A 19,169-nucleotide genomic window follows, 5' to 3' on the forward strand; every position below is an offset into this window, starting at 1 on the left:
TTTCTGCTTCTGTTGGTCCATTGTCTCTAACTCTGGATGTGGCTGTGAGTAATGAGGCCTGTCCAGGTGGGACGATGCCATTGGAGTTCTCCTGTGCTCCCACCAATTTCCAAGATATCGATGAAGGAATGTCAATGCATTTCTGAGGTTAGGACAGGGTCTGGGTCTTGGAGGGATCGTTGCTCAGCAGTAGAGTTTGGGGGGCAGACAGTGTGTCAAAAGAACCCAAAGTGTCCCATTCACAGCTGAACTGAAAATACAGTTTGAGTAACATGTAGAGATTGATTCCTTGGAGGCAAAGGATTGGAAGCTGAAAGATGCCAAAAGGCCAGGTATTGAAGTGGCTAAAAAAGCAAAATGAAGCATTCCATTTTTCATTTTAAAACCCCTGCGATGAATAAAGTTTTCACTTGCATGAAGAAAGGACGTATGAGAAAGGTTGTGGTGAAAAATTAGGGAAGGTGATTGAACCTTGTTAACAGGTTCTACATGAAATATCAGCTACTGCAATCCTTTCTGTAAGCTGCAGATTAAAGCATCTCCAGTGACTCAGTCAGAACCATGCAGATTAATATGTGAGCTGTTGCTAATGACCGATAATGATAAACTATTCCATACAAATCGTTTTTCCTTACTCTTCTTTCTTGCAAATAACAAATGCATTTGAGAGAGTAAGAAAAATGAGAATGCCAGTGAGATTGTGCTGCCATTACGGCTGATTTAGATCTTGGTAAAAACTGGGCAGCATGGATAAAGGACAAAGAACAACACAGCACAGGAAACAGGCCCTTTCGGCCCAATGAACCTGCGCCGCCATTTCAACATTGTGAGCCCCTTCTTCCACCCATGACCCTTGTCTGCACTTATGGCACTCCACATTGGAAACCAGATTGAGGGGAGACTAATTTAGGGACAATTTGTTACACCAATCAGCCTAAGAGAACATCTTTGGGGTGTGGGAGGAAACCGGAGCACCCGGAGAAAACCCATGCAAGCACGGGGAGAATACGCAAACTCCCACAGACACTGGCCCAAATCCATGTATCTGTACAGCAAACAGTGATAGTCACTGAGCTGTCGTGTTGCCCATCAGCTGGTCCAGTTTAAGCATACACTAACGACGTGAAGCACTAGGCTACTCTCGAAACATCCAAGAGCAGCCCTCGCATGACCCACCGATAAGTTAGGCTGAATGGCCTGTTTCCATGCTGTAAACCTCTGTGAATTTATAACTCCATTCGCCCCTCTTGGTCTCATAATCTGTAACATCCTTTTTAACAAAAATCTATGAATCTGTTTGTTTTTTTAGTGGAAAGCCAGCCTCAGTGGCTTTTTGAGGGAGAGGGCTTCAGATTTCTGTAGCCCTTTGATTTTGGGCCAAGTTCTTCCTCATATCATTCCTGAATGTCGGAGCTCTAAGTTCAATGGGCGGAATTTTCCCATGCCGCCTGCTACTGGAATGGTAGCGTGTGGGATAGCACCATGCAAACTTCCTTTGACCTCAGGCAGGATTTTCCAGTCTTGCGGCAAGCCCGGCTGGAAAATTCCGCCCAATGTTGTGCCCCCTAGTTTGGATTTCTGCCACTAACTGGAGACGTTCTCATTGGGAAGCTTACCTCCTCTAAATGCACGATGAAGGTAACGTTCTGTCTTGACTCGGTAGCCAGTCTGCCGTTGCTGGTGATGAGGTGTAGGCCTCGGGGTGCCCTGCTGGAGCATTGGTGCTGCTTGGCAGTGTACAATTCTCCAACACCATTGGTGCAATTATTGGAGCCAACCTTTCTGTATCTGCGTAAGTCAAAAAAAAACATTGAATTAACATTGGATTTTCACTTTGCCACTGCTTCGCTGTAACCTTATGTGAATGACACAGGTGTAACTATTTTATTTTAGAATCATAGAATCACTACAGTGCAGAAGGAGGCCATTTGGCCCATTTGGCCTGCACAATATCACCCAGGCTCTATTCCTGTAACCCTATATATCCACTCTGGTGGTCCCCTTGACAGTAAGGGGTAATTTAGCATGGCCAATCTACCTAACCTGCACATCTTTGGACTGTGGGAGGAAACCGGAGCACCCGAAGGCAGACACGGGGTGAAAGTACAAACTCCACACAGACAGTGACCCTAAGTCAGAAGTGAACGCAGATCCCTGGTGCTGTGAGGCAGCAGTGCGAACCACCATGCCACTCACCCTCCCCCGCCTCTGAGTTGGTTTAGGGAGGCAAGGCATCACAAGGATGGACATGTTGGGAGACCAATGACCAGAGCGTGGGGGCAAGTCATGTGATCAAACTCCCTGGAATACAATGAATCACAGTCAGCAACCTCTGGGGGGAAATATTTGTCTTGAGTTTACTTTGGTTTATTTATTAGTGTCACAAGTAAGCATTAACACTGCAATGAAGTTATTGTGAAATTCCCCCTAGTTGCCACACTGCAGTGCTTGTTCGGGTACACGGAGGGAGAATTTAGCATGGCCAATGCACCTAACCAGCATGTCTTTCGGACTGTGGTAGGAAGCTGGAGCACCCGGAAGAAACCCTTGCAGACACAGGGAGAATGTGCAGACTCTACACAATGACCGAAGCCAGGAGTTGAACCCGGGTCCCTGGCGTTGTGAGGCAGCAGTGCGAACCACTGACTCAGTGTTCTTCATAGTTGCAATTGTGGTTTTAGACCAACCATTTAATCAAGAGGCTCATCTCAGAGATAGATGACAGATTGGAAGAACAAAGAACAATGAAGGACCAGGCCCTTTGGCTCACCAAGCCTGCATGAGATTCCATCCCTCTGTTCGCCTCCCACAAATGTCTCTATCAAGATACTCTTGAATGTTGCTAATGTGCCTGTTTCCACTGCCTTCAACCTTTCAGAGTCATAGGGGTTTACAGCATGGAAACAGGCCCTTTGGCCCAACTTGTCCATGTTGCCCTTTTTTTAATGACTAGGCTAGTTCCAATTGCCCACATTTGACCTATTTCCCTTCATAGCCATCTTATCCATGTAACTGTCCAAACGTTTTTTAAAAGACAAAATTGTACTACATCTGGCAGCTTGTTCCATACACTCACCACCCTCTGTGTGAAAAAATTGCCCCTCTGGGCCCTTTTGTACCTTTCCCCTCTTGCCTTAAATCTATGCCCTTTAGTTTCAGACTCACATACCTTTGGGAAATGGTATTGACTATCTCGCTGACCTCTGCCCCTCATTATTTCATAGACATCTGTAAAGTCACCCCTGAGTCTCCTACACCCCAGGGGAAAAAGTTCCAGTCTTTCCAACCTTTCCTTATAACTCAAACCATCAAGTCCTGGTAGCATCCTAGTAAATCTTTTCTGCACTCTTTCTGGTTTAATAATATCCTTTCTAGTGACCAGAACTGTGCATAGTACTCCAACTGTGGCCTTACCAATGTCTGGTACAACTTCAACAAGATGTCCAACTCCTGGATTTAATGTTCTGACCAATGAAACAAAGCTTGCTGAATGCCTGCTTCATCACTCTGTCCACCTGTGACTCCACTTTCAAAGAGCTATGAACCTGTACCCTTCGATCGCTTTGTTCTATAACTCTCCCCAATGCCCTACCATTAACTGAGTAAGTCCTGCCCTGGTTTGATTGACCAAAATGCATCACCTTGTATTTATCTCAATTAAACTCCATCTGCCATTTGTCAGCGCATTGGTCCAACTGATCAAGATCCCATTGCAATCCTAGATAACCTTCGTCACTGTCCATTATATATTTTATAGTGGACCCAGCACCGATCCCTGAGGCACACTGCTGGTCGTAGGCCTCCAGTTTGAAAAACAACTCTCTACAACCACCCTCTGTCTTCTGTCATCAAGCCAATTTTGATCTGCTTGGCTACCTCATCTTGGATCCTGTGAGATTTAACCTTATGCAACAACCTACTATGCAGTATCTTGTCAAAGGCTTTGCTAAAGTCCATGCAGACAACAGCAACCACACTTTTCATCTCTACCTTCTTGGTTACCTCTTCCAAAAACTCAATCAAATTTGTGAGACATGATTTCCACTCACAAAGCCATGCTGATTGCCGCTAATCAGTGCTTGCCTCTCTAAATGCCTGTAGATCCTATCTCTCAGAATACCTGCCAACAACTTACCCACTACAGATGTGAGGCTCACTGGCCTGTAGTTCCCAACCTTTTTCCTGCAGCCCTTTTTAAACAAAGGCACAACATTTGGCACCCTCTCCTCATACCTCCAGACGAGGCAACATCCTGGTAAACCTTCTTTACACCCTCTTTAAAGCATCCACATGCTTCTGGTAGTGTGGCATCAAAGGGAAATAATTTTCCATTCTAACAGGAGGGAACTATATCAATGGCTTGATGCTCCAGCATTCAGCTTCAAGGATAAGAGTACAGTAACAGGATGGCAGTAGTGGCAATTGAAGAGGGCTAATCTCAATATTTTCTGTACAAAGGATTATTCACATTTTTTAACACTAGGCATTTTAAACAGAAATAAAGATATATCTTTATAAATAACCTGGGGCTAAAATCAATCTAACTCCTTTCATTATAACACATGTTTGTTAATTTCCTGTAAATATATGTGAACCTTCTCGGTGTGTAAGTAATCTGTCTTTGTCGTGTTGTCAACTGCTGGGAACGGTATGTTGTACATATGGCTGATTTCCACAGTGTGGCTAATTTCATTGCCCATCCCCTTCAATCCTTGCCACAGGACCAATGAACAGATTTCTCCAAATGCTTTCAGCTTTGTGAAGAATTTGATTTTGTTGCTGTTTCTGAATTGCACAGCTACGGTTTTCTGACTGTGTAACACGCGACAATGCAGAAGACATCTCCTTCAGCGACGAATCTCATTATTCCAGCCTGGAGCTGAGTGGAATAACAAAGCTCCAGGACCATGCATGAAGGATCGCCCCCTTGGATGTGGTGCTGCAGGGCCGTGTGAAACACGACTGGTTTAAAACCAGAACTGCAACTATAAGGAATATTGAGTCGGGCTGGCACAGTGGTTAGCACTGCTGCCTCACAGCTCCAGGAACCTGGGTTCGATTCCCAATTTGGTCACTGCCTGTGTGGAGTCTGCATGTTCTCCCTGGGTCTGCGTGGGTTTCCTCCGAGTGCTCTGGTTTCCTCCCACAGTCTGAAACACATACTGGTTAGGTGCATTGGCCATGCTAAATTCTCCCAGGGCACCAAGCCATTGATGCTATTCTCTGTTGCAAAAAGGAAATAATTTCCCTTTGCTGCCACACTACCAGGAGGACATGGATTCTTCAACAGAAGAGGAAAAGTCATTGGCAGTAACAGTGAAGATGTTTCACCCATCCATTCTACTTTTTCCAATTGTTAAGTGATGCTTCTTGGTCTTTTCTATCTCTAACTCTTAAAAAAGTTATCCTTGGGAAGTGGGCATCACTGGCATAAGCCCAGCATTTATTGCCCATCCCTCGTTGCCCCTGGGAAGGTAGTGGTGAGCTGTCTTCTTGAACCACTGCAGTCCCGGAGGCGTAGGTATTGATCTACACTGAGTAATGGCAGGCAGAATAGGTGTGGGATATGTTTTCCTCTGTCCTAGTCTAACTTGAGATGTAGTGCATGGTAATTCAAGGAGACTTGTCCAAGGACTAAACTACACAGATATGTGAAAGGTCACCCCTGAGATTCTGAATTCCAATTCTGTTTAAACACTGCCCCAGGAGCAGAAATTCAAATCAATACATTGACCTAATCAAATGTCAAGTCACATAGGTTGAACTAATCTCACTGCACCATGAATGAATGGAACATTTTTTTCTCCAGCCTGCTGTTTCTACTGGGGGACCATAATGGACCTGAGCTTGAATTCCATAAACAGTAGTGTGAACTGGTCTATCTGTTTAGCCAAACAGGCAAGCACAAACATTGAAGTATCACAGCAATGTACTCACCCTGTGCTGTTGAGATAGCTTTGCCCCATGTTACATTTCCTTTCCATAAAAGACTGATTGTACCAGAAAGCCGGTAAGCACCTTCCATCAGAATGACGCTCATATCCATAGTCGCTGTTCCGTTGTGAGATAGAGAGGGAGAGAGAAATAAGGACAGTGTTATATATTTAAGTGGTTGCATGATTGCTTTAAGAGCCAGTCACATGATTTGATGGTGATGTCATTGGGGTGTTTCACAGGCCTTAGTTTCATTTTCTGCTCTGTGCAGTCAACAGCTCCTACATTATATCTGCTGTTGTTACTTTGAATCTGTGTGTGCAAAGCACATCTTTCTCTTTTTGTGTAAAACCCACAACCCCTAACATCGGGCATTGCAGAGATAAATTTGGAACACTAAAATCAGAACGAAGCAAATGCATTTTGTTTCTGAAATCCAGTAACTTTTTTGACTAAAACAATGACAACAAGACCTCCAGGGCCACTGGTAAGTCCCATGCAACAACAACTTACATTTATACGGTACCTTTAATGTAGTCAATGTCTCGAGGCACTTCAGTACTGTCGACTAAAGTTTAACACCATGAAACATAAAGAGATAATGTGAGGAGGCGATGGCGTAATGGCATTATCACTGGACTAGTGATCCAGAGACCCAAGGTGGCATCAGGTCAAATATGGATTACAAAACCTCCTGCTGCGTAACACCCACTGCACTCCCTCAGCTCATGACTTAGACACCCAAATCACATTCTGGATCTCTACATCGCTTCAAAGTCTGATCAATATCCAGACCAAACTGTCCTTAGTGTGTTGGAGTTTCTCCAACTCATGCTTGAAATTTTGCTCTGGGGACCCGGGTTCGAATCCCACCACGGCAGATAGTGAAATTTGAATCCAATAAAAAACCAGAATTAAAGGTCTGCTGATGACCATGAAACTGTTTGTCAATTGTTGTAAAAATCCATCTGGTTCACTCATGTCCTTTAGGGAAGGAAATCTGTTGTCCTTATCTGTTCTGGCCTACATGTGACTCCAGATCCATAGCAATGTGGTTGACTTTTAATGTCCTCAGAGATGGGCAATAACTGTTGGTCCAGCCAGTGGCACCCACGTCCAATGAACAAACAAAAATAATCGGGCAAATAATCAAAGGGTTAGTTTGAAGGAGCAAGTTAAAAGAGGAGGGAGAGGTCGAGGTGTGGAGAGGTTTAGAAAGGGAATTTCAGAGCTTCAGGTGTGAGGAGCTGACACCACAGCCGTCAATAGTGGAGCACAGGAAATAGGGGGTGAGCAAAAGGTCAGAATCGGAGGGCCTAAGTGGAGATTACGGGAGATTGGCAGGGTGGAGCCCAGAGAGGGATTTGAAAATAAAAATGAGAATTTGAAAATTGTGATGCGCCCAAAGTACATCGTGGCTCCATAGGAAGCAGAAAACCCGAGTTCCATGGGCCAAGGCATTGGCATGGCCTGTATGTCACCCTGGCAGAGCACAGTCCCTGACATTGCCCAGAAAGAGAACCAGAGTTGGGGGCGAGATGGGAGACAAAGGGACCCAGAAAGATTTTACTCGCAGGCCATGAGCTGTGAAGGCTGAACATTGACACTGAATACAAGTAATGGTCTCCCATTTGAGTTTAAAATGTCCCTCAGCTTGAGGAGGACCACATCCTGTCTACATCCTTGGGGTTACCATTGACCAGAAACTCAACTGGACCTGCCATATAAACACAGTGGCTACAAGAGAGGTCAGTGGCTAGGAATACTGTGGGGAGTAACTCACCTCCTGAGTCCCTAAAGCCTGTCCACCATCTACAAGATACAAGTCAGGAGTGTGATGGAATACTCCCAACATGCCTGGATGGGTGCAGATCCAACAACACTCAAGAAGCTTTACACCACCCAGGACAAAGCAGCCAGCTTACTTGGCATCACATCTACAAACATTCAATCCCTCCACCACCGGTGCTCAGTAACAGCAGTGTGTACTATCTACCAGATGCAGTGCAGCAATTCCAAAGATCTTTAGATGGCATCTTCCAAACTTATGACACTTCCATCTAGAAGAACAAGGATAGAAGATACATGGGAACATCACCACCTGCAAGTCCCCCTCCAAGCCGCTCACAATCCTGACTTGGAATATATCACCGTTCCTTCGCAATCACCGGGTCAAAATCCTGGAATTCCCTCCCTAATGGCATTGAGGGTCAACTCACAGCAAGTGGGCTGCAATGATTCAAGAAGGCAGTTCACCACCACCTTCTGAAAGGCAACTAGGGATGGGCAATAAATGCTGGCCAGTCAGCGACACCCATGTCCCCACGAATGAATTTAAAAATGATCAAAATGTATTTTTTGGAAAACAAGAATGCAAGGAAACAAGAATTTAAAAAAATCTGTTTTTGTGCTTGTTTAAATTTTACTCCCACATACACTGATGGTGTCAAGCAGTGGGCAGTGCCGAGGCATACATGTCAATTCTTCACATAATAAAGAATTCTATTCAAAGTGCCAGCTCAGATAGTCAATTTTGTGGAACTGTGTTGAGGTTACTCCAATTGCTTACATCAGAAATGTGTAACACCATCTGCTCAGTTTCCTCAGAGCAAGGAGAACTCTTTACCCGAACATATCGATTAATCATCATTGCACTCAATGGCCAGCCAAGGGCATCGTTTAATAGACTGAGCTCATTACTATGGAAGATGGCTGGCTTAGAGCCCACAGAGTTGGCTGTTGGCTGGAAAATGGAAGAGTTCACCCGTGGGAGAGGACGAATATGTAAAAGAGGGCAAAAGTGAGAGGAACTCAGAACCTTTGAATAATTGCAACAGCTCAGTTATTTGTTGTTTGACTTTCCTGACCACTGCTCCCCTGTAAGGTCATTGGATGTCTTATTAATGGATAGTTGAACTGGATTTCAGATGCAGAAAACAAAAACCAGAGTTCTCTCCACACAGGTTAAGAAACTTTTCTTGTGCTAGTAGAATTTTCTAAAAGATAACTTTAGAAAGCTCACAGTACATAGCAAGGGAAGCACTGTGGCACAGTGGTTAGCACTTCTGCCTCACAGCACTAGGGACCCAGAGTCGATTCTGGCCTTAGGTGATTGTGTGTACGGAGTCTGTGCTTTCTCCCCATGTCTTATGGGGTTTTTCCGGGTGCTCCGGTTTCCTCCCACAGTCCAAAAGACGTGCTGGTTAGGTGGTTTGGCCATGCTAAATTGCCCCTTAGTGTCCAAGGATGTGCAGGTTAGGGAGATTGGCTAAATGCATAGAGTTCCAGCAATGAGGATGGGGGTGGGGGGAGAGCGGGGATGGGGGGGGAGCAGGGATGGGGGGGGTGCTCTTTGGGGCTCAATGGGCCAAATGGCCTCCTTCTACTGTAAGGATTCTATAAGATCAAATCAAACATGTGGACAAGGAAGCTAGCAAGGAATGCTTTCAAACTTACAGGTTGAAAAGTTACAGGTTGAAAACACTTAAAAAGTTATGTAAAAAAGGAAATATGATTCCACCCCAGTAAAGGAATGGTTTAAATATCAAAAATTGATATTCTATTGAAATGTTTGCTCTGCCTCTTAGGCAAAACATAAGCTTCTCAACAAAATAATTAAATCCCAGAGCTTTCAAATTAAATTACATGATCTCCTGCTAACAACCTTGTTTGATGATTGTGTTCAAAGCTGTCCACAGTCTTACCAGATAATGGACTGCACCAACACTTTGTTTAAAGGATATTCCAATAAATTTTACAAATCCTGCCTCATCCTGCAAGCATCTGCCTCATCCTTGCTCTAACAAAACAACTGAGCTCAGCGAACTGTGTGGTATGGTGGCTTAACATTAGTCTTTTTGTTGGCAGGATTTGAGTGCAGATCGAAACCAGACTAATGGGCAGAAGGTCTTCACGAGCTCTAAGGGCTGCACTGTGAATGGAGCTTAGGCAGCTTTAGTTCAGAAGCTAACAGCACTAAACTGGCACTAATTGGTTATAGCACTCAAACAGACACAAGGCAGTTTGTATGGAAAAAGGGAATGGCAAAGTGAAGCGCTGAAGTGCATTATTGTACTCTGCTGTGTTAAACGTTGGTTAGGTCACAACTGGAATGCTGTGTGCAGTTCTGGTCATCACATTCCAGGAAGGAATGTGATTACACTGGGGGGGGTTGCAGAGTAAGGTGCTGCCTGGGTTGGACAATCTGAGCTACGAGAAAAGATTGGGGCTTTTTTGCTTAGAACACTGAAGGTTGAAGGGGGACCTGCTAGAGGTGTATAAGATTATAAGAGGTTTACTAGGCTGATACCGGAGTTGAGGGGGTTGAGCTATGAGGAGAGGCTGAATAAACTGGGCTTGTACTCGTTAGAGTTTAGAAGAATGAGAGGAGATCTCATTGAGACGTATAAGATGATGAATGGGATGGATAGGATAGAGGTGGAAAGACTCTTCCCGCTCAAAAAAGACAATAGGACTAGGGGGCACAGCCTCAAGATAAAAGGGGGGCGGTTTAGAACGGAGTTGAGGAGGAACTTCTTCACTCAAAGGGTGGTGAATCTCTGGAATTCTCTGCCCGTTGAAGTGGTGGAGGCTGCCTCGCTAAATATTTTTAAGACGCGGGTTGATGGGTATTTGATAGGAGAGGGGATTAAGGGTTATGGGGAGAGGGCGGGAAAGTGGAACTGAGCAGCGACAGATCAGCCATGATCTTATTGAATGGCGGGGCAGGCTCGAAGGGCTGGATGGCCTACTCCTGCTCCTATGTTCTTATGTTCTTATGTTCTTATTATGAGGGGCAGATAGGGTGGATAGGATGGCACTTTTTCCCATTATAGAAGGGCTAATAATCAGGGCAGCATAGATTTAAGGTAAGAGGTATAAGGCTAAGAGTGGAATTGAAGAAAAACCTTTTCACACAGAGGGTGGTGGGAATCTGGAACTCACTGCCTGAAAGGGTGGTTGAATCAGAAACTCTTGTACCATTTAAGAAGTATTTGGACGTTCAGCTGCGCTACCTTAATCTCAATGTGTTGACCAGTGTGGACATGCTAGGTCAAATGGCCCCCTTCTGTGCTGTAAATATCTATGAATCTATGCATATAGAGTCAGAGAGGTTTACAGCAGGGAAACAGGCCATTCAGCCCAACTTGTCCATGTCACCCAGTTTTTAACCACTAAGCTGGTCCCAATTGCCCACATTTGGCTCATATCTCTCTATACCCATTTTACCCATGTAACTGTCTAAATGCTTTTTAAAAGACAATGCTTGGATCTGGATACACAGAAACATAGAAACTAGATGTAGGAATAGGCCACTTGGCCCTTCGAACCTTCTCCACCATTTATTATGACCATGGCTGATGGTCAAATTCAATATCCTGACACCAATTACCTCCCATATCCCTTGATCCCTTTAACCCCAAGAGCTATATCTAATTTCTTCTTGAAATGAGACAACGTTTTGGCTCAACTATTTTCTGTGGTAATGAATTCCACATATTCACCAGCCTCTGGGTGAAGAAATTTATCCTTATCACAGTTAGATCATAGAATTATAGAATCATACAATCCCTACACTGCAGAAGGCCATTCGGCCCATCGAGTTGTACCAACTATAATCCCACCCAGGCTCTCCCCCCATAACCCCATAAATTTACCTTACAAACTCCTCTAAACCTCCTGGGACACCAAGAGGCAAGTTATCATGGCCAATCAACGAAATCCACACATCTTTGGACTGTGGGAGGAAACCGGACCACCTGGGAGAAACCCACACAGATACGGGGAGAATGTGCAAACTTCACACAGGCAGTGACCCAAGCCAGGAATCATACCCAGATCGCTGGCACTGAGGCAGCGGTGCTAACCACTGTGCCACTGAGCCACCCACAGAATCCCTACAGTACAGAAAGAGGCGCTACGACCCATTGAGCCTGCACTGACAACATCAAGCTGATCCTTCTCTACACCCTAGCCATGACTGTAACACCACATTTTGCACTACAACCCTTCCTTCTCTATGAATGGTATGCTTTGTCTGTACAGCACGCAGGAAGCAATACTTTTCACTGTATACTAATACATACGACAATCATAAATCAAATCAAAAGCTTTTACGAGTAATTAAAGAGGAAGAGAATCACCAAAGTAAATGTTGGCCCTTTGGAGGTCAATATGGTGAGGTATTAATGGGGAAGAGAGAGAAAGCGGAGGCACTAAACCAATATTTTGCCTCTGTCTTCATGGAAGGGAATAATGAAAATTTTCCAAAAACTGTCATTAATGCAGAGGAACTTATTGCAATAACTATCATTGGGGAGAGGGTGTTGAATAAACAAATATGATTGAAGACAGACAAGTCTCTGGGACCTGATGGCCTGCACCACAGGGTATTAAAGGAGGAGGCAGCAGAGTTGGTAGATGCATTAGTTGTGATATTTCAAAATTCCTTGGATTCTGGTGAGGTCCCAGTGGATTGGAAACATGCCAGTCTGATGCCCCTATTCGAAAAGGGAGAGAGACAAAAAGTAGGAAACTATAGGCTGGTTAGCCTGACCCATCTGTGGTGGGGAAGTTGCTGGAATCAATCATCAAGAAGGAGATAACTCAGCATTTGGAAAGACAAAGCTTAATCCATCATTGTCAGCATGGTTTTCTGGAAATCATGCTTGACAAACTTGCTTGAGTTCTTTGAGGATGTAACAAGCAAGGTGAATAATGGGGAGCCTATGGATGTGGTATATTGAGACTTCTAGAAGGCATTTGACAAGGTGCCACATAAAAGACTGATCCAGGAGGTAAGATTGCAGGGGATTGGTGGTAGAATACTAGATTGATTAGAGGATTGGTTGTCTAACAGAAAACAGAGGGTCAGGATAAATGGGTCCTTCTCCGGCTGGCAAAATTAACTAGCGGGTAGCACAGCGGTCAGTTTAACAGAGTTCAATGTGGATAAGTGTGAGGTTGTCCATTTTGGTAGAAAAAATAGAAAAGCAAATTGTTACCTAAATGGAAAACAGATTCAAAATGCATCTGGGTAGAGGGTTCTGGGGTGTCTGTCCTTGTTCACGAATCGTAGAAAGTTGGTATGCAGGTGCAGCATGTATTAATAAAGGGATGTTGGCATTTATTGCAAGGGGACTGGAATATAAAAGTAGAGAAGTGTGGTTGCAATTGTATCGAGTGTTGGTGAGACCACATCTGGAGCATTGTGTCCAGTTTTGGTCACCTTATTTGAGGAAGGATGTGGTGGCATTGAAGGCAGTTTAGAGGAGGTTCACCAAATTGATTCCGGGAATGAAGGGGTTGACACATGAAGAGAAATTAAACAATTTGGGCTTATACTCAGTGGAGTTTAGAAGGATGAGAGTGGATCTGATCGAGATATATAAAATTTTAAAAGGTATTGATAAAGTAAATGTAGACCAAGTATTTGCTCTTATGGGGCAATCTGGAACAGGAGGTCACAGATATAGGCTGAGAGGTGGTAGATTTAAAACTGAGATGAGGATTTCTTGCAAACGGTGGTGAATTTGTGGAACTCGCTGCCCCATAGCGCAATGGAGTCTGAATCATTGAATGGTTTCAAGAAGGAGATAAATATATTTCTAATAAGAAAAGGAAAGAGGGATATGGGGGATAGGTGGGGAGGTGAATTTGAGACCAGGGAGAGATCAGCCATGATCTGATTGAATGGCAGAGCAGGCTCAAAAAGCTGAATTTGCTGACTTCTGCTTTCCTATGTTTGCTTTAATTAACATCAAGAACAGCTTTAGCAAGGTGCTGCAGTGGAAATCCTACCCTGTGAACTTTTGCAAGTGATATGTAAGATCAAAACATATTTCTTTCTCTACAAAGTAAGTCCTATTGCTAAACCTGCTGCACAGTGTGCACAGTAAAAAGTCTGACAACACCAGGTTTTAGTCCAACCGATTTATTTGATAATAGACTCACAAGCTTTCGGGGTTAGTCCCTTCGTCAGGTGAATGGAGAGTTCTGGCCTCAGACCATTCATTCACCTGACGAAGGGGCTAACCCCGAAAGCTTGTGAGTCTATTATCAAATAAATGGGTTGGACTAAAACCTGGTGTTGTCAGACTTTTTACTGTGTTTACGCCAGTCCAACGCCGGCATACCCACATCATGACTACTATCGGCACAGTGTGCAGTCAGACTCATTTTTATCAAAGCTCTGCAGTAAGTATTATCATTTACTTTTACACAGAGGATACAGCACAGAAATAAACCATTAGGCCAAACTGATCTACGCCAATCAGCCCATCCTACTACACCTCATCCTATCAGCATTTTCTTCTATTCCGTTCATTCTTACGTGTTTGTCTGGCTGCTCCCTAAATATATCAATAACATTAGGGGTGGAACAGTGGCACAGTGGTTAGCACTGCTGCCTCACAGCACCAGGGACCCGGGTTCAATTTCCGGCTGGATCACTGCCTGTGTGGAGCTCTTCCCATGGCTTTCTCCGGATGTTCCAGTTTCCTCCCACAGTCCAAAGATGTTTGGGTTCGGTAGATTGGTCATGCTAAATTAGCCCTAGTCAAGAGGACTAGCTAGGGTAAATGCAAGGGATTATGGGGCTGGGGCTCGGATTGGACTGTGGTCGATGTAGACTCTATGGTCCAAATGGCCTCCTTCTGCACTGCAGGATTCAATGACTATTCATCTCAACTACTGCATGTGCTGACAAATTCCAGATTCTGTTCACTTTCTGGGTAAAGAAATCTCTTTTAGATTCCCTGTTGGATTTCTCAGTGACCATCTTATATATATCATCCCCACAGTAAGTGATAGGATGCTGCAAAGTGCAGAGGAAACTTAGGGTGCTTGTCCACAGAACACTAAATATAGCAGGACAGGTAAGTAAGTTGGTTAAGAAAGCCAATTTTCCTTTATTAGCTGGGGCACAGATATATGAGCAGGAAGATTTTGCTAGAAATGTATGACACTCCAGATAGGCCACAGCTAGAGTACATTGTACAGTTCTGGTCACAATGTTGCAGGAAGGATGTACTCCCACTTGAAAAGATGTGGCCAGGACTAGTTACAAAGAAAGATTGGATAAGCTGGGGTAACAGAGAAGGCTGAGGGAAGGTTTAATTCAGCTGCATAAAATTATGAGGGCCAAAAGGAAATACCTGTTTCTCAGAGGTCAATAACTAAGAGACACTGAGGCTTAAAGTAATTAGTGGAATGATTAGCAGGGAGTTGAAGAAATTATTTTATCCAGAGTTGAGGTCTTGAGCTCACTGCACAGGAAAGTGGTAGAGGCTGAATCCTCATTTAAATAATGCTTACAAATATTCTTGAAATGCCGCAACATACAGCACTACCAGTAACTGGAAAGTGATACAAGTGAGACGAGGCTGGACAGCTGTTTTACAGCTGACATGGATATGATGATGGCATGGTGGCACAGCAGTTGGCACTGCTGCCTTACAGCGCCAGCAACCCAGGTTCAATTCTGGCCATGGATGACCATTTGTGTGGAGTTTACACATTCTCGCCGTGTCTGGATGGGTTTCCTTCGAGTGATCCAGTTTCCTCCCACAGTCCAAAGATATGCAAATGAGGTTGATTGACCATGCTAAGTTGCGACTTAGCATCCCAAGGTGTGTAGGTTAGGAGGATTAGCGGGGTAAATACGTGGGGTTATGGATACAATGCTCTATCAGAGAGACAGTGCAGGCTCAGTGGGCTGAATGGCCTCCTTCTGCACTTTAGTGACTCTGTAATGAGTTGAATGGCTTCCTTCTGTGCTGTAAATGTCAATGATTCTTTGATTCATGGTCCATATCTATGGACACCCCAGGAACTTGACATTTTCTCTAAATTTTTTATATAAAAAATATTTTACAGCATTTATTGACCTAGTTACATGATTTTTCATAGATCGTAGAAGCCTACAGTGCAGAAGAAGGCCATTCTGCCCATCGAGTCTACACTGAGCACTCAGGCCCTGTCCTCATAACTCCATGCATTTACCCTAGCTAGTCGCCCTGACACCAAGTGGCAATTTAGCATGACCAATCCACCTAACCCTTATATCTTTGGACTGTGGGAGGAAGCTGGAGCACCCAGAGACACCCATGCAGATAAGGGGACAATTTGCAAACTCCACACAGACAATGACCCACACCGGGAGTCGAACCCAGGTAACCATTGTGCCACTGTGCCACCATTTTTAGTGGGGTACATCTATAAAGACCATATTACAATTGATTTTATCGTCAGTTATGATCTGTTGTTCAAGATTACAGACTAACTTGGTGATTTAGTGGAGACTTCCTTGCTGACATGTTGTTCTGCTGTAAAACAAATAGAACTTCAGATAATGACTTGGTGTTTGACACGAGCGAGAACTTGGTGCGCGTTTCCTCTCGAGTCTGACATTAACTTCTGTGACAGCTGTGAAAGGGTCACATGTGAAATATGTTCAGGCAGGCTTAACACGCTTCCCGGCCTACAGGAAAATGAGTGAATGCCATGCAGAACAAGACTATTCCCTAAACTGCTGAGACCATAAAAGTTCCCGGCCAAGGCAAGATGTAACTGGGCAAGGCTATACGTTGTAGGGATGTAAGGCAGGACATGCCTTGGTCAAAGGCATGTTTTGAGGTGGCACGGTGGCACAGTGGTTAGCACTGCTGCCACACAGTGACAGGAACCCGATTTAAATTCGGGCCTTGGGTTGCTGTTTCTGCGGAGCCTGCACATTCTCTCCGTGTCTGCATGGGTTTCCTCTGAGTGCTCCGGTTTCCTCCCACAGTCCAAAGGTGTATGTGTTAGGTGGATTGGCCATGCTAAATTGACCATTAGTGTTAGGGGGATTAGCAGGATAAGTAGAAAGGGTGACAGGAATAGGGTCTGGCTGGGATTGTGGTTGGTGCAGACTCGATGGGCCGAATGGCCTCCTTTTGCACTGTAGGGTTTCAATGACAGGTATTCTGAAGCTTTGCTGAACTGTTTTGCAGGGGGACACCTTCCAACTCAGGTTTAGTTATGTACACATTTTTTTTTAGTTTATTTATTAGTGTCACAAGTAAGCTTACATCAACACCGCAATGAAGTTACTGTGAAAATCCCCTAGTTGCCGATAGATGTCAATATCGCTGTACTGGAACAGCTGGGCAGTTCATCATTCACTCAGCACTTCTGGCTGAAAATGGTTGTGAATGCACCGCAGATGTGGTGTGCTCCTCAGTCATTGAGGATGGGCATGTTTGTGGAGCCTCTCCCTCCAGTGAGTTGTTTAATTGTTCACTGTTGTTCACAGCATGTACCCATACCTACGGACTCAAGAACAGCTTCTTCCCTGCTGCCACCAGACTTTTGAATGGACCCACTTCGCACTAAGTTGATTTACATCCCAGCTATGACTGTAACACTACATTCTGCACTCTCGTTTCCTTCTCTATGAACGGTATGCTTTGTCTGTATTGCGTGCAAGAAACAATACTTTTCACTGTAAATTAATACATGTGACAATAATAAATCAGATCAAATCAAATTAAATCAACGATGTGGCAGGATCACAGAGCTTAGATCTGATCCATTGATTGTGGAATTGCTTAGGTCTATTCATTACTTGTTGTGTATGCTGTTTGGTACGCAAATATTCCTACATTATAGCTTCACCTCATTTTTTTAATGATGAGTTGCTGGCGTTAGTCTGGGGTGGCACAGTAAGTAGTCTTACAACACCAGGTTAAAGTCCAACAGCTTTACTTGGAAGCACAAGCTTTCAAAGAATTGCCCCTTCATCAGGTGAGTCACTTACTGTACTCATTTTTTTTTAGGTGTACCTGTTGTTTTTCCTGGCATGTTCTCCTGCTCTTTTCATTGAACTAGGGTTGATCCCCTGGCTTGGTGGTAATGATAGACTGTGATCATTCCTACTCCGATACATATAATATGTGAGTGTCAGTGGAACGGGACATACCCTGGACTGGTGATGGTGGTATCTGGAACATTATCTTAGAATCCATAGAATCCAACTATGCAGAAGGAGGCCATTCAGCCTATCGGGACTGCACTGACAACAATCCCAGCCAACCCTTATCCCCATGACCCCACATATTTAACCCATTAATCCTTTTAACCTATGCATCCCAGGACACAAAGGGGCAAGTTATCGTGGCCAATGCACCTAACCTGCACATCTTTGGAGTGTGGGAGGAAACCAGAGCACCCAGGGGAAACCCATGCACTCACAGGAAGAATGTGCAAACTCCACACAGAGAGTGATCCAAGCTGAGAATTGAACCCTGGTCCCTGGAGCTGTGAGACAGCAGTGCTACCCACTGTGCCACCATGCCGCCCAAGGTCTGTGAGGTCTTATTCCGTGAGTATGACTGTCATCTATCTTCAGGCTGTTGCTTGACATGTCTGTGAGGCAGCTGTCCCAATTTTGGCATTAGCCCTCAGATGTTAAAGAGGGTCGACAGGGCTTTGCCATTGCTGTTGCTGGTGCTGAAGTCAACGCTGGGTGGCCTGGTTGGTTGCATTCCTTTGTGTTTACTTTGGTTGTATACAATTGTGTGACTTGTTAGGCTCATTCAGAGGGCATAGCTGTGGGTCTGGAGTCTGTAGGCCAGACTGAGTAAGGATGGTTTGTTTCCCTCTAATGGACATTAGTGAACCTGTTCAGTTTTTAAGATATTGGTTTCATGGTCATCATTAGACTTTGAATTCCAGACGTTTTATTGAATTTAAATTCCACCATCTGCGGTGGTGGGATTCAAATCCAGGTCTCTGAATTAGTAGTCCAACAACAATACCACTGCACCTCCACCTTCCTCTATCGCAACTGCTGTGCATTTTCGACTATGTGGTGAAGAGAATTTTTGGGGCAATTGACCAGAAGTTGACAATATGCATTGCGTAACATTACTGCCTGTGGAATATTTCATATATTTACAAAACCAGCAGGTTCAAAGATCTTTAATGAATCTCAGACTGTCCCAAAGCCAATATGATAAGCATTCTAAATTAAGGAATCAAAAGCTCTTTAAAGAACACCCTTGAATTTAGGGGATTATTGTATTTAACAGCAGCAATAAATGTGCAGCGTTGAATGACATTTAGTAAGTAGAATAGTCAAAGATAATTATCTGGGAGAGAAAATCAAATCATTCAGAGTTTGGAAATTAAAAAGGGAAAGTTGCATACACACACTGGAAATCTAAACTCAAACTGGATATCCTATTGAGAAAATG

The 19,169-nt window shown here is 44.2% G+C and overlaps 1 protein-coding gene across 1 annotated transcript in view; it reads right to left on the minus strand.

Moving 5' to 3' along the window:
- LOC145354481 (VPS10 domain-containing receptor SorCS3-like) overlaps positions 1–19,169 on the minus strand; it is a 1,074,210-nt gene that overhangs the window by 90,199 nt on the left and 964,842 nt on the right. Inside the window, exons 17-18 of the mRNA XM_080205878.1 lie at positions 5,938–6,051; positions 1,617–1,788 (exon numbers count right to left, since the gene is read on the minus strand). Of these exons, the coding sequence (XP_080062004.1) occupies positions 1,617–1,788; positions 5,938–6,051 (286 nt within the window). The remainder of the gene's footprint in view (positions 1–1,616; positions 1,789–5,937; positions 6,052–19,169) is intronic.

This window comes from Carcharhinus amblyrhynchos, chromosome 17 (genome assembly GCF_965287045.1).
Source record: "Carcharhinus amblyrhynchos chromosome 17, sCarAmb.v2.hapA, whole genome shotgun sequence".
NCBI classification, from domain to species: domain Eukaryota; kingdom Metazoa; phylum Chordata; class Chondrichthyes; order Carcharhiniformes; family Carcharhinidae; genus Carcharhinus; species Carcharhinus amblyrhynchos.